General features: G+C 35.3%; 1 protein-coding gene across 2 annotated transcripts in view; it reads right to left on the reverse strand.

Annotated features, from left to right (window-relative positions):
* Positions 1–12852, reverse strand: part of TBC1D32 (TBC1 domain family member 32) — a 193200-nt gene that overhangs the window by 140201 nt on the left and 40147 nt on the right. For both annotated transcript variants that reach the window (XM_039251523.1, XM_039251522.1), the window contains exons 12-14: positions 7510–7600; positions 4314–4454; positions 2144–2236 (exon numbers count right to left, since the gene is read on the reverse strand). In XM_039251523.1, coding sequence (XP_039107454.1) covers positions 2144–2236; positions 4314–4454; positions 7510–7600 — 325 coding nt within the window. The remainder of the gene's footprint in view (positions 1–2143; positions 2237–4313; positions 4455–7509; positions 7601–12852) is intronic.

The following is a 12852-nucleotide window of genomic DNA, read 5'->3' on the forward strand; positions in this document are numbered from 1 at the left end:
TCAACATCAAAGTTAAACAGTTAAAAACAAACAAATAAAAAACTACCCAACTCAATGCCCAAAGGATGATGTATTGCCGCATCATACCCTGAAACCTACAGGGAGATCAATTAGCTTAATATAACCTCAAGTTAATTTTAAGAAAGTGAATGATAGGGGCACCTGGGTGGCTCATTCAGTTAAGCATCCGACTTTGGTTCAGGTCATGATCTCACAGTTCATGGGTTCGAGCCCCGCATCAGGCTCTGTGCCGACAGCTCAGGGCCTGGAGCCTGTCTTCGAATTCTGTGTCTCCCTCTCTCTCTGACCCTCACCCGCTCACACTGTCTCTCTCTCTCTCTCTCTCTCTCTCAAAAATAAAAATAAATGAATTAAATAAATAAAAAATAAAAATAAAGTGAATGACAAATCTGAATGCTGAGAAACAATAGAAGATCATTTGCTATTTGACAGTAAATCACTGCTTAACAGTAAGGAGGTGATTTGAAACAAATTTACAACTTTTTTCCTCCCAGCAAACATTTACTTGTTATTCAATTTTTCTTTTTCTTACAGTACGCATTCAAGTGTTCAGCCTGATAGAAAATTAGAGTAAAACAAAATAATTACCAAAAATGCAGAAAAGAGGAGAAACTTTCTTGAATACTAATATACTACTACTTATATATATTACTATAAAACCAGTGAAATGAATGAACACTGTAAAGATTTTCCTTTAAAATATGTACAGGAAAACACAAATACATATCAATCTAACACAGTGAATGGTCACTAAAGTGAGTATAATATTTTTGGTTTCATAGATCAATATATTCTCAGGTTATCTGACCGAATATATACACAAAATACTGTTTTACAAGAAAATAAGAACCAAAAGTTAACGGCATAAGGTTTAAAGACAGAATACTAAAAGTAACACCAAAGGTCTTAACTTAAATTACAATATTCTTTACTCCATGAACACACTAAGACTTCAAGCCAACACCTGACAAAAAGAAAATGAAAAGTGATCTTTTTCAATCAGTTCCAGACCCTGTTTGCAATGAAAGATATTATTGATGAGTATATAGCCATTCATTCATTCATCCATTCTTTTATCTACTTTCCAGTGCCTACTATATGCCAGAAACTGTGTAGGCACTGTAGACAGATGTAACTAAGACAAAAGAAAAAAAAACAACAACAACAAAAAACAGTCCACTAGATGGTAAACCAAGACACTGACAAGTAGTTATAAGAAGGAACATTTTTCACATAACAGAAACACAGTATGTTGTAGGAACATTTAGCATGGGGACCTAAGCTACATGTTTCTAACACGGAAATGCTGTAAAGGCAGAAAGAAGTTTGAGAGCCACTGTGAAGACTAATGAACTGGTATAACTGCATAAAGAAAACATACTAATTGGCAGATGCATTTAGCATTAACATATATGGACATTTTTTTTTCCCTTTGATTAACTTGAATTCCTCTCAGAATTTTTTCAGCATTTCTACAGTAACTTCCAGGTTTAGAACATTATCAATCTATAGGTTATGAGAGTATTTTATTATTAAAGTGTTTCACTTTGTAAACTTTCACTGATATTCAAAGGAAAAAGTGTTATCTTTTAAAAGTTAATATTTTAAGGCACTTTTCAATAATAAGCCAGTCAACAGCTAAAGATTAAAAGTCATTTTACTGAAAAACATGAAGCTTTTGTTTATGCTTTATTCTTTAATAAAAGAAGATCTGAAGTTTTAAAAGTGAGCTAAAACAAGCAGGTTGATCAAAACATCAGGAACGTATAAAGGATAGGAAATAGCAAAGAACACATTAGTACCTATCAATCAAACTTCCCTTAATAGTATTTCTTAAGAATGACATTAAAATTCTCAGCAAAACTGATTCTACATAAGAAGGAAATAAATTAGGAACATCTTAAAATATCAATGAACAAAATTAGATTTCATGGTTTATTCCAGGACCAATGCAATGTTATGAATAATATAGGACCAATGCAATTTGTTATGAATAATATTGCACCTTAGGAAACCTCTTTACCAAACTAGGTCAGGTCAGTCACTCAAACATCTAGACAACAGAAATATTAAGTATTATTAGATATTTCTATTACTCTATTTAAAATAGAAGCAGAATTACCTAGATGTGCAGCTGATGTCATCTTTGGACAATTTGGTGAGTAATAGAGAAGTTGAGTAAACAAAACCACAAGATCTGTAAGTGATACTAAATCTTCAAAAAGGAAAAAGAAAAAGATTATTTTCTAGTATATATTTGCAACTTAGAAAAATTTAACTGTGTTTCCCATCCTCCTGAATTTTCAAAGACTGTGGTAAAACTGGAAAGAAGGGGGCTAGAACACAGGACAGAAAACTCAAGAAAAACAAACTAACTTGTTCTGTCTAATGGCAAGCTAAAAGATGGCAAGGAAAATAATACAGTAGGTGCTTTGTGAAGTTTTACCATTGATGTTGGACTAGTCACTTAATATAAACTTATAACAGGAAGGTCTATTAATCTGATCAGGACTATGAATTTATTAGGAATGACAAAATTCAGGTTAGTGTGTTGGTCTGGCCAACATATTTATATAGAACTGTAAAACAGGTGTAAAACTTTTTCTAGGTAATATTTTAGGCTTAGTGGCCCAACTGTTTCTGTCTGGTTCTGTTACAAATACTAAATTATGATGCTGTAGCACTAAAGTAGACTCAGATAAATTGCAAATGGTCAATTACGGTCATTTTCCAATAAGACTTTGCACCAAAATTTTAATTTTATTTCACAGGTCACAAAATATTCTTGTAATTTTTTACTGTAATTTAAGAATATAGAAACCATTCTTAGCTTGTGAGCCATACAAAATAGTACCAGATTTGGCCTGTAGGCTGTAATTCACCAAGCCTGGATGCAGAGTCTTTACCTAAAGATTCTAGTGAACACACAAGTAAAACTTAAATGCTGACATACACTAATACAGTAGAATAGAGCTCTCAAAATTGAATTTTGACATGACCTGTGACATTTGATAGGCCAAAAAGTAGATGTTAAAAGTCAACATAAAGTACTAAATTATAGATGACAGACATATAAGCTTCAGTTGAATACCTACCTACAATAACATCACAGGCATTTATTAATCTTTCTATTTCTGTAAAGTTCAATAATATTCCATCAAATGGCAGCTTAACAGTTCTTTCCTACTCGTAACAGTTCTGGGAACAGTGAGAAATCCAAGTTCCCATATGCCACCTAGAGTGAAACCTTGCAAGCAGGCCTTCCTAAAGATAGAGACTCAGGCATGTTGTGATAATTCTTTTGCATAAATGAGCAAGTGTATACACAAATACACAGGATATGCAACAGAGACAGTATGTGGCTCACAAAACCAAAAATATTTACTATCTGGCACATTACAGAAAGAGTTTGCTGGTCTCTCTAGACAATAGTCCTAGTACAAAGTTTTAAGGGAGGCAAAAAAATAATAGCATGTGCTGAAGCTGATGGGGAAAACTTTAAAAACAGGGCTTAGGGTAACAGTAATATATCAAATGATACAGGGCTTTGTAGCTTATATAACAGTATTCTGGAGGCGCCTTGGGTTGCTCAGTCAGTTGAGTGCCTGACTCTTGGTTTCAGTTGAGGTCTTGATCTGGTGGGATCGGGCCCTGCACGGGGCTCTGTGCTGAGTGTGGAGCCTGCTGGGAATTCATTCTCATTCTCCCCTCACTCTCTCTGTCTCTGTCTCACCCCCACCTCTCTGTCTCTCTCTGCTCCTCTCTCCAACTTGTGCTCATGCTCACTCACTCTCTCTAAAAGAAAATAAAAACACAAACACAGTATTCTGAAAACTCATCTCGGATCATCACAAAAATTGTCTGAGCTCAGCATCAATGATGTTATTCCATTTTTATAGAACAAAACACACACACACACACACAAACACCACAATGGTTATGTGATTTGCCCAAAAGCTCACAGCCAGTTTATAAGGGAACTAGAATTTAAATGAGGTCTTCTAGTTCTGCATCCTGATCTGGATTATTCAGTACATTTAGGATTTTGAAAGACAGGGAGAAATAAGAAATAAGCAGTAAAGGCTGGATGAATAGAAAAAAACTATAATGTAAGGAAAAGCACATACTGAAAAAAGGAATTGTAACACTTAAAGGTATACAAGCAATCAGCAGACTAAAAGGTATGTTGCTAAGCACCCTAGAAGAGACCACGTAAAATCTTCAAAGGTCAGTAATTCATAGCTCATCAACCTTACCAGCTAAACATACTTGTTTCTCCTCATTGTACGTACCTTTTCTATTCTTCAGCTTTATAGGAAATAGCCGTCTGCCTTGTGTATAGATCAATAACCTTCCTAAAAGGCACAGTGAATGAATGAAATAAATATATTGTAATTCTTGTCCTGAGTAGTAGAAGGTTTTCTGTTTGTTCCCTTAAAAGAGAAGCAAAGACATTTATTTTAATGCTAGTATTTTTTAGATAGTACCTATCTTCATTCCCTATTGAACATTAAACAAGGTTGCAGTCTATAATGAAGACTCTGTTGGTGTAAAAAAAGAAAAAAAAAAAAGTTAATTATCTTTCCTAAGATCCTAGAACACCTAAATCTCTGAGGAAAAGCATTCATCACAAAATTTAAACTCAGAAATGTAAAATATGCGTACAGTGTTCATTCCAAAATAGCATAGGATTGTCAGAGTTATCACCTGTTATCAAAAGGAACTTCAAAAATAAGAAAGGGAGAAAGTCATTAGAAAATATCACTGTTTAATACTACCAATTAAAAGTCAATACTGTAAAAGACTGTATTTACAACCATGTTAGGAAATAAAATTAGAATCTGTAAAATACATACACCTAAAATATATCATTCATTCACTCACTCATCCACACATTAAAGATCTCCTGAGTATCTGTTTTATATAAGATCTTGAACAATTTGATGTCAACGAACAGTAAGAAACATGAAACTGGGCTTCCAATTCAGAGTATGGCAAATAGTCTGGTATGATCAGAGCTTGAGGAGGACAAGTGGCAGAGAAAAGAGGGTACATGGTAGCAGAAGGTAGCAGATCACAAAGGACTAAACTGCAGAAGGAATACGGATGTTACTATAGACACAACTGAAATGATATTAAAGGGTTGTAAGCATGAAAGTAATCAAATATGCATGTGAAAAACTAACCCTGATCATAGCATAATAGATGGAAGAAGGTAAAGGTTTGAAATAAAACTAAAAACATCATGAGCAAAAGCATCAACAAGAAGAATAGAGAAGAGCAGATAGATAAATGTATAAATCAACAGGAAGGCCTTAGACAGAACTACGTTTTGACTGTGAAATAACAACAAAATCCTCAAGTTCCTAACTCAACATCTGTGTAGAGAGTGAACTGTTATTCCATTTAAGTAATTCTAAAAGGGAAAAGAGGGAGAAGCCTGTCTAAATACAGAAGAAAAGTGATTTCATTCCTTGACATTTTAACATTACAGTGCACCTGGAGCACCCCGACAGATGTTCTAAATATGATATAAGCATGTGGATCTGAAATTCAGAAAAGTGGTGGACTTAAATATCAGAGTCACCATATACATATGTAGTATTTGAAACCATGAAAATAAATGGGATCCCCCAAGAGAGAACAGGTAGACTAAGATGAGAAAAAAAAAAGAACAAAGGGTGAAACCCTTGTCAATACAAACACGAGGAAAAGGGCCCTTCCAGTGAAATTATGATTCCTCACAACAATGAAGAATTCCAAGAAAGAATGGTACCATAAAGAAGAGGGAAAGGGACAATAGAAACAAATGCTGTAAAATTAGGACAAAAACAGGGGAAGTTCATAATAGGAAGGTCATGGAGCAGTAGAGATTGCCTCATTTCCATTGTTGAAAAGTAAATAAGAGGTAAAGAAATGGGGCCTGGATATATGTAGGATACTTAGAAGAGTTTTCTTTGCAGGGAAGCAGGGAGGTAAGATACATGTGAACTGGTTGAGGTTTCTATTTGAAAGATACATAAGCAGGTTCAGAGTATGCAGGGGAAGGTACCAACAAAAAGGTAGACACAATAAGTGAAGCAATGTCCCAGTTCTAAAACAGAAACAAAACCCCAAGAACATTGGAGAGGAACAAAATCAAGAACAAAGATCAATCTGGAAAAGAATACCTCTTCAGTACAGCCCAAAGAAAGTATATATTGATAAGGGCATATAAACATGCATTGTATGTTTAGGAGGAGGACACTTGGGGGGAATCTCTGCAAAGTTCCACTTTTCTTAGTGAAGTGGGATGCAAGGCCACCTCATGAGAGAAAAGTGGGCCCGAGAAAGCAGAGCCCTTGGTAAAATTGGTGAAAGCTTGCAATAACTCTTATAGACACTGCAGAAAGAATCTAAGAGGATGCAATAAACATAGTAGCTATGGTTAGAGAGGTATGTATGTGCAATAATTACATCACAAATGTAGTCTGCTCAATTTCCTAAAGACAAAAGAAGGTGAAAGACAGAACTGATCTAAAGTCACGCAACTGCAGACAAGAAACTCTGAAAGAGAAAGAGCAAGGATTTTGAAAGAAATGAGGATGAGAGAACATGAAGCACCCTAGGTCTTCACTAGATACGGAAGAGAGTAAATCCATGATGTCTCAGTAGATAATAGGGAGGGGAAAAAAAAGCACTGGATAGAACATTTTAAGACGAAGAAAGTTTTTAAATCCATAAATTTATAAAGGAGATAAGTTTATGTAAATGTATCTTTTTCCTCCTCTTGAAGAATAAAGTCCAGCTCCTGTACTTCCTCCTCTACAACAAAATGCTAGCTTTTGAAACCCATTAATTACTGGTCTTTGACCATTTTTATTGAGTTAGATAAAGAATTTACCTGAGGATAAAAAAATAAGATCTTCATATTCTCGGAGAACATACTATTTGCTTAGAGAAGCACATAAGAGAATGATAAAAGATTAACAAAAGTGTATAGACATTGGTATGCAAAAGAATCTAACTATAAGAGAATATTCACTTTAATTATTCCTGAGAGGAGATTCAACAGAGCAATTAAGGCCAGATTATGAAACATCTAGGGTATTTTGGCTCAGACAGAGGATAAGTAGAGAGGATCACAGGGCAGTTTATCTAATAAGAAAACAATATTTTACAGAAATGGTCATTCTCCTAAAATGCATAAAGGACAATTAAATGACTACTATACCAGAGGAAAGACTAAGCAGTATGTTATTGCAGTATTAACACACAAGGATACATACTCTAGTATAAGTTGAAGAACTTCATATGTAAGAGCATCAATAACAGCCCACAGTTGAAATTAAAATTATCATCATGGTATAGCTCTTAAACTTATGAAAATATTTTATATTAGCCAAAGTGGTCTAATTTATCATGCTACTAACCATTAAAAAATAAGCTAATAAGCTATTAGTAAAGGAGATAATTTTTAAAGTATGTAACAGAAAAAACAATACTTACCACAATGCTTTGAATGACCCAAAATCTCATCGGCTTTCATGGCCTCACACAACTCAAAGTACTGAACACACTGCTGAACTGCTGTAGTTATCTAATAAAATAATAACATTAATTCTAGAAATTTGCAGCCCCCAATTTCAAGTAGTAAAAAAAAGCTAATCAAGTTTATAAAAATACACAGAAAAATATTTAACAAAACTATTTAATATAATACTTTTCCAGGCCACAGAAGTTCAGCTTCCCCAGTTACATTTTAACCATGGCATCATTCCAGCAAACACCAAAAATACTTGAAGACCAACAGTATTGCTATAATGTCAGTGTCAATGGACAAAGACTGATACATACTTCATAGTGAGAGATGCAAAAATTCTGTGACCATGACTTTACAAATGCTCTTGCCAATACCTCTTAGAGGTATTGTCTTAGAGACTTTTCTTCCTATCAAGCTAACAAAATATGAACTAGATCAAGCCTTCACTTCCATCTCAGATACCAGCATTAATGAAAACTGATAAAGAAAAATCTCATAATTCAAAGAGCAGTGACAACAGAAAATGATTTCCAGCCTGTACTGTACCCAGTCATTCTCCTAGGAGTCTCCATTCTAACTCCTTTTCCCATTCTCCCCACAAAGACTTTTCAAATCCCCTCCCCTGTCCCCTGGATGTACCAACTTCCAGTACATGTCCTCTCATTCTAGTTCTCAAAATGGAGGCCACCATGAGAGAAGGAGTAATAACTGTTAGACTGGCAATAAAGATGTTGTTGATTACTCTGAAAAGATCAGTTTCAGGAGATTTTGGAGAATAGGCCAAACTGTAATGAAAAAAAAAAAAAAAAAGAAAAAGAACCGACAAAGGAGATGCAGGAAATATAACTTTTGTTTTGAGGAAGGCTGACTGTGAAGAAAAAAAAAAATACAGCAACATTTGGTGTACAAATCAGAGTCAACACTGAATTATTTTTTAGTTTAGAAGGGTATGATAATGATCATGCTTAGATGTTATAGGAAGCAGCCAGTAGAGAACAGTTTGACTATAAAGGAGAGACAGAGGAGAGTTGATAAAAAAAAAAAAAAAAAAAAAAAAAAGAGTATGTAAGAGGCCAGCAGACAGGACCTAAGTGGAAGGAGGGGTTAACTTTTCAATGGGAAAAAAGATGATGATTGTGTGGACAGAGGATAGTTGTGGTGTCAATGAATTGATGGATTTCCCAGCCTCATTTATTTGTGTGGCATCAGTTTTATGCAGAAAAGAGTTAATATGGCAGGACTTCTATCATAAGAAAGGCCTGATTACAAAGTTGGAGCCTGACTCCATCTGGGAGGTTATCTCAAGAGGAAATTCCAAGAACTGATAAAAAGGGTTCACTGCACCTAAATAGTGTGTACAATTAGATTCATGCTGAACACCTGCTTTTCTTCTGGGAATCTAAAATCCTGGTACATGCTAGGCAGAAGGTACCTACACAATCAATCTCCAGTTTTAAAAAAGGCGGGGGGGAGGAGGATGGAGCAGAGTCGTTAATGAGTGTCCTCTGAGGACATTTCACATGAGCTGTTACAGTGATGCTGGAGGAATTAAGTGGAGTCACATCAGAACTCCACTGTGGGGACGGGGCAGGGACTCTTGGAAGCTTAAGCTTGGTATCCTCCAGGCTTCACCCAAAGCTCCTTTTCCTGATGTCAGTTTCTTTGCATATGTTTCTGTTATAAATCACAGCTGGGAGTACAACTATATCTTGTGTCCTACCAGCCCTCCAGCAAATCATCAAATCTGAGGAGTGCTCTTGTAGACCTCCTACAATACCTATTTTGTCTTATCTAAAACAAACGTCAGAGATCCAAAAATAACAGTACTTGGGGCACCTGGTGGCTCAATCAGTTGGTTAAGCTGACTCTTGATTTTGGCTTAGGTCATGATCTCATAGTTCCTGAATTCAAACCCTATATCAGGCTCTGTGCTCACAGCACGTAGCTTGCTTAGGGTTCTTTGTCTCCCTTTTTCTGCCCCATCTCCTCTCTTCTCCTCTCTCTCAAAAATAAATAAATGTAAAAAAATGAAAATAAAAACAACAGTCCCCCCGCACCCCGTTCATATATTTAACCCAATTCATGCTACCCCAGCCTAAAGTCATGCTTCATTCATCTTTTGCTTGGATTAATCCCCTTCATCTTTGCTTTAACACTTTTCTATCTTCAACTAGCACCTTCAATCCATTTTTCTAAATTTTCCAAAGCCCTAATATGATGTCACTTGAGTATTTAACCTATCAGTGGCTCACCACACCTCTAATATAAAAGCCAATCTCCTAAATTTGACATATTATATAAAAAACTAAGATTGAGCATTAGTTTTATTCTTCTTGGATGCCTCCATCGCCAACCATACACACATGCACAAACACAGAAATACATCTACCTCTGTAAAAATCAGTCACCAAAAGCCAATTCAACATATGACCAATTCATCAAAAGCAAATGCACTCAAAACCTCCCTAATCAACACAGTTAAATTTGAAACACTGGGAACTGACATTTACAACAAACTCAACATTTTTACTTCTAAAAGGAAAAGGACTGAAGATTTCCCTTAAATGCGTCTATTTTTATGGAATTACACATTACCCCAGGCATAGGTAGATCAACTGTCACAGTTCCAATTTAAAGTAGCCAAGCAATTTTCAAAAAACACCAACTACTTAAATTAGCATTCAGAGAACCAACTTTCAGGAAATTTCCTGTGTCCGGTCACAAAATATGTAGAGTTTCTAAATGTGCATTGTGTTTTCCAATACCTAACCCTTTAAACATGCTATTCCTGCCCTGACATATTTTCCTGCCACAACCTTAACCACACCCCCTCTCTTTTCCAGGATAACACCTACTCATTATGAACAAAAATTTCTTTTTTTTTTTTTTTTTTTTTTACAAATAGTTTATTATGAACAAAAATTTCCATACAATCCTAGTAAAAGGTGATTGTTCCACAAATAATAAACATAATTGAATTTAAATTTACTTAGCAAATCGATGACAAATCTATATAACCCACGATAACAGGTATGTGGAATAATAAATTTAAAACCTTATAAATCAATACATGTCAACAGATCTCAAAAATATATTTCTGGAAGCCAACCCATCAGTGTTGGCCCCTTGCTTCTGGAAAATGAGCCAACAACAGACACACTCCAGGAAATATATTTGTAGAAGCTGGTCAATCAGCAACAATCTCACCTGAGTAGTTGGTATGAACTACTCTGGCCTCTGAAAGCCTATCAAGTTCTGAGTTCTAAGTTTTCCCCAAAACCTGGGAAGATTAAAAATCTGCTTTGCCTAACTTAAACAAATAAATTCAGTTTTTGTGTTATTCCAGATATTCAACAGCAGTCTTAATCTTTGATGATTCTAGTGCTTCTATAAAGATCACCTTAAAGGCTCATACTTGGTAGCATTCTATAGGATTCCCAAAGAAGAATGTTCACTGGGCCCCCCAGAATCCCAAACTTTGAAAGTCCTTCAGATCTGCCACCATGTGAGTTGGCCTCAACAGTTTGAGCTCAGATTTGCTTCACTGAGTATTCATTGCTAAATTAATTGTTATCTTAAAATTTATAATGACAACAGAAAGTAGAAAGTAGCTTTTGTTTTACAAGGGCATCATTTGGTAAATATTTGTGCTATTAACCAGCTTATTCTTCTGTGTTTGCTTTATTTTTGTTATTTGCAGAGTCTCAACTCCTGTTTTATTTTGGTTTATCTTGCATCTACTGAATATATAAAGGAATGTTCCATAGAGAACCTAAGAAGGAATAGTCTAAGAAGTCTCTCATCCAGTCAATCAAATCCAAGCCAGCCCTGAGATTCCTGGCTACCAGCAACAAATTCATGCAAAAGCAACTAGTCAAATTGCCTTGGGACTCCTACAAAAATTTCAAAAGAATACTCCAACTTGTCAATTCATGTAACTGATCATACATAGTTCCCACTAGCTTTGGCTTGATCAGAACCTGAGACATCATTCATAAGCTCACAATTTGGCCCAAAAGTGTGTTTCATGTTTGTCTAAATCTAAGCTCCAACCTCCTTCTGACAGAACTCCTACTTACTGTATGAACTTATCCTTACAATCCTAGTTCTTACACATACCCTGGTAAACAAGAACAACCAAAAATGACTTAGAACAATTACCAGTATGGTAATTTTGTCTGACATGACAAAATAATACTTAAGCTCAAATTAGGAGACAAAAGAGCAAGACTAGTCAGTTTCTTCAACAGAGAACTCAAAATACAATCTCCAAGATGGTCTTTCAAAAAGACATAGTTCACTTCCATTCAAACCTTCAGAAATCCATCCTCCCAGCACGCATCCCTACCCAGCTTTAACTTTACCACCCACTTCTGTTCCTTCCCCTTTCCCCTTGCTTCTTAAATGGCGTACCTTTTATTGTTTAGAAAAAGGTAATGATACAAAAAAAAGGTACATGCTCAGGAGAGAAAATCACCACATTATATAATATCCCCTTTAAGTTGAAGCAGAAAACAAATCTATAGTAAGAAAATTTAAATGACAGTCAAATTGAGGGTATAAAGAATGATTTTCCTAAACCCCAGGAAAATAGAAATTTGCTGTAAAATTAAGGATTTTATTTGGTACTTATCCTCCTGTAGTAACACACATACCAGCCAGTTCACTTAATTGCTAATCCATAAGACGGAGGAAGGAGGAGAGGGAGAGGAGGGAGGTTAAAAAACAGGGTACATGAAAAACCAAGGAGAATTCAAATAACCTAGCTGTCAATATTTTTTAAATGACTTTGAGAGGGAAAGAAAAAAGGAAATACACTATATAAAGCTATTTCAGAAGCTATGCACTTTAGGGTAGATTGGGCAAAGAATAGAGATATTAAAAATAAAAGGTTAAATTTTTGGGCTGATAGCCAAATTCTTTTCAAGTAGTTCATGACTTTACAATGCTATGGAAATAAAGCTCTCAACTTTCTCACCTCTTAAAAATTGACAGCATATACATAAATTGTGTTGCCTAATACTACCTAAAATTTCACAAATGTCAGAAAAGTAACAGAATTTCATGGAGTGGCCACTAACCATGTATTAGTTCTAAATTATAATTAAAGTTAAAAATACCCAGCTTATCAGGTTCCCTAATTACATTCCAAGTTTTCAGTAGCCACATATAGCTAGTGGCCACTCTACCGGACAATGCAGACATTCTGCTGTGGTAGAAAATGTTATCAGAGCACACGGAGGAGAAGCTAAAGGAAATGCTTTAGCAGGACATCATGCTAAACAGGCTGCTGTCACTAAAGTCCTCAT

Source organism: Hyaena hyaena, unplaced genomic scaffold (assembly GCF_003009895.1).
Source record: "Hyaena hyaena isolate Hyena2069 unplaced genomic scaffold, ASM300989v1 scaffold_393, whole genome shotgun sequence".
In the NCBI taxonomy this organism is placed as follows: domain Eukaryota; kingdom Metazoa; phylum Chordata; class Mammalia; order Carnivora; family Hyaenidae; genus Hyaena; species Hyaena hyaena.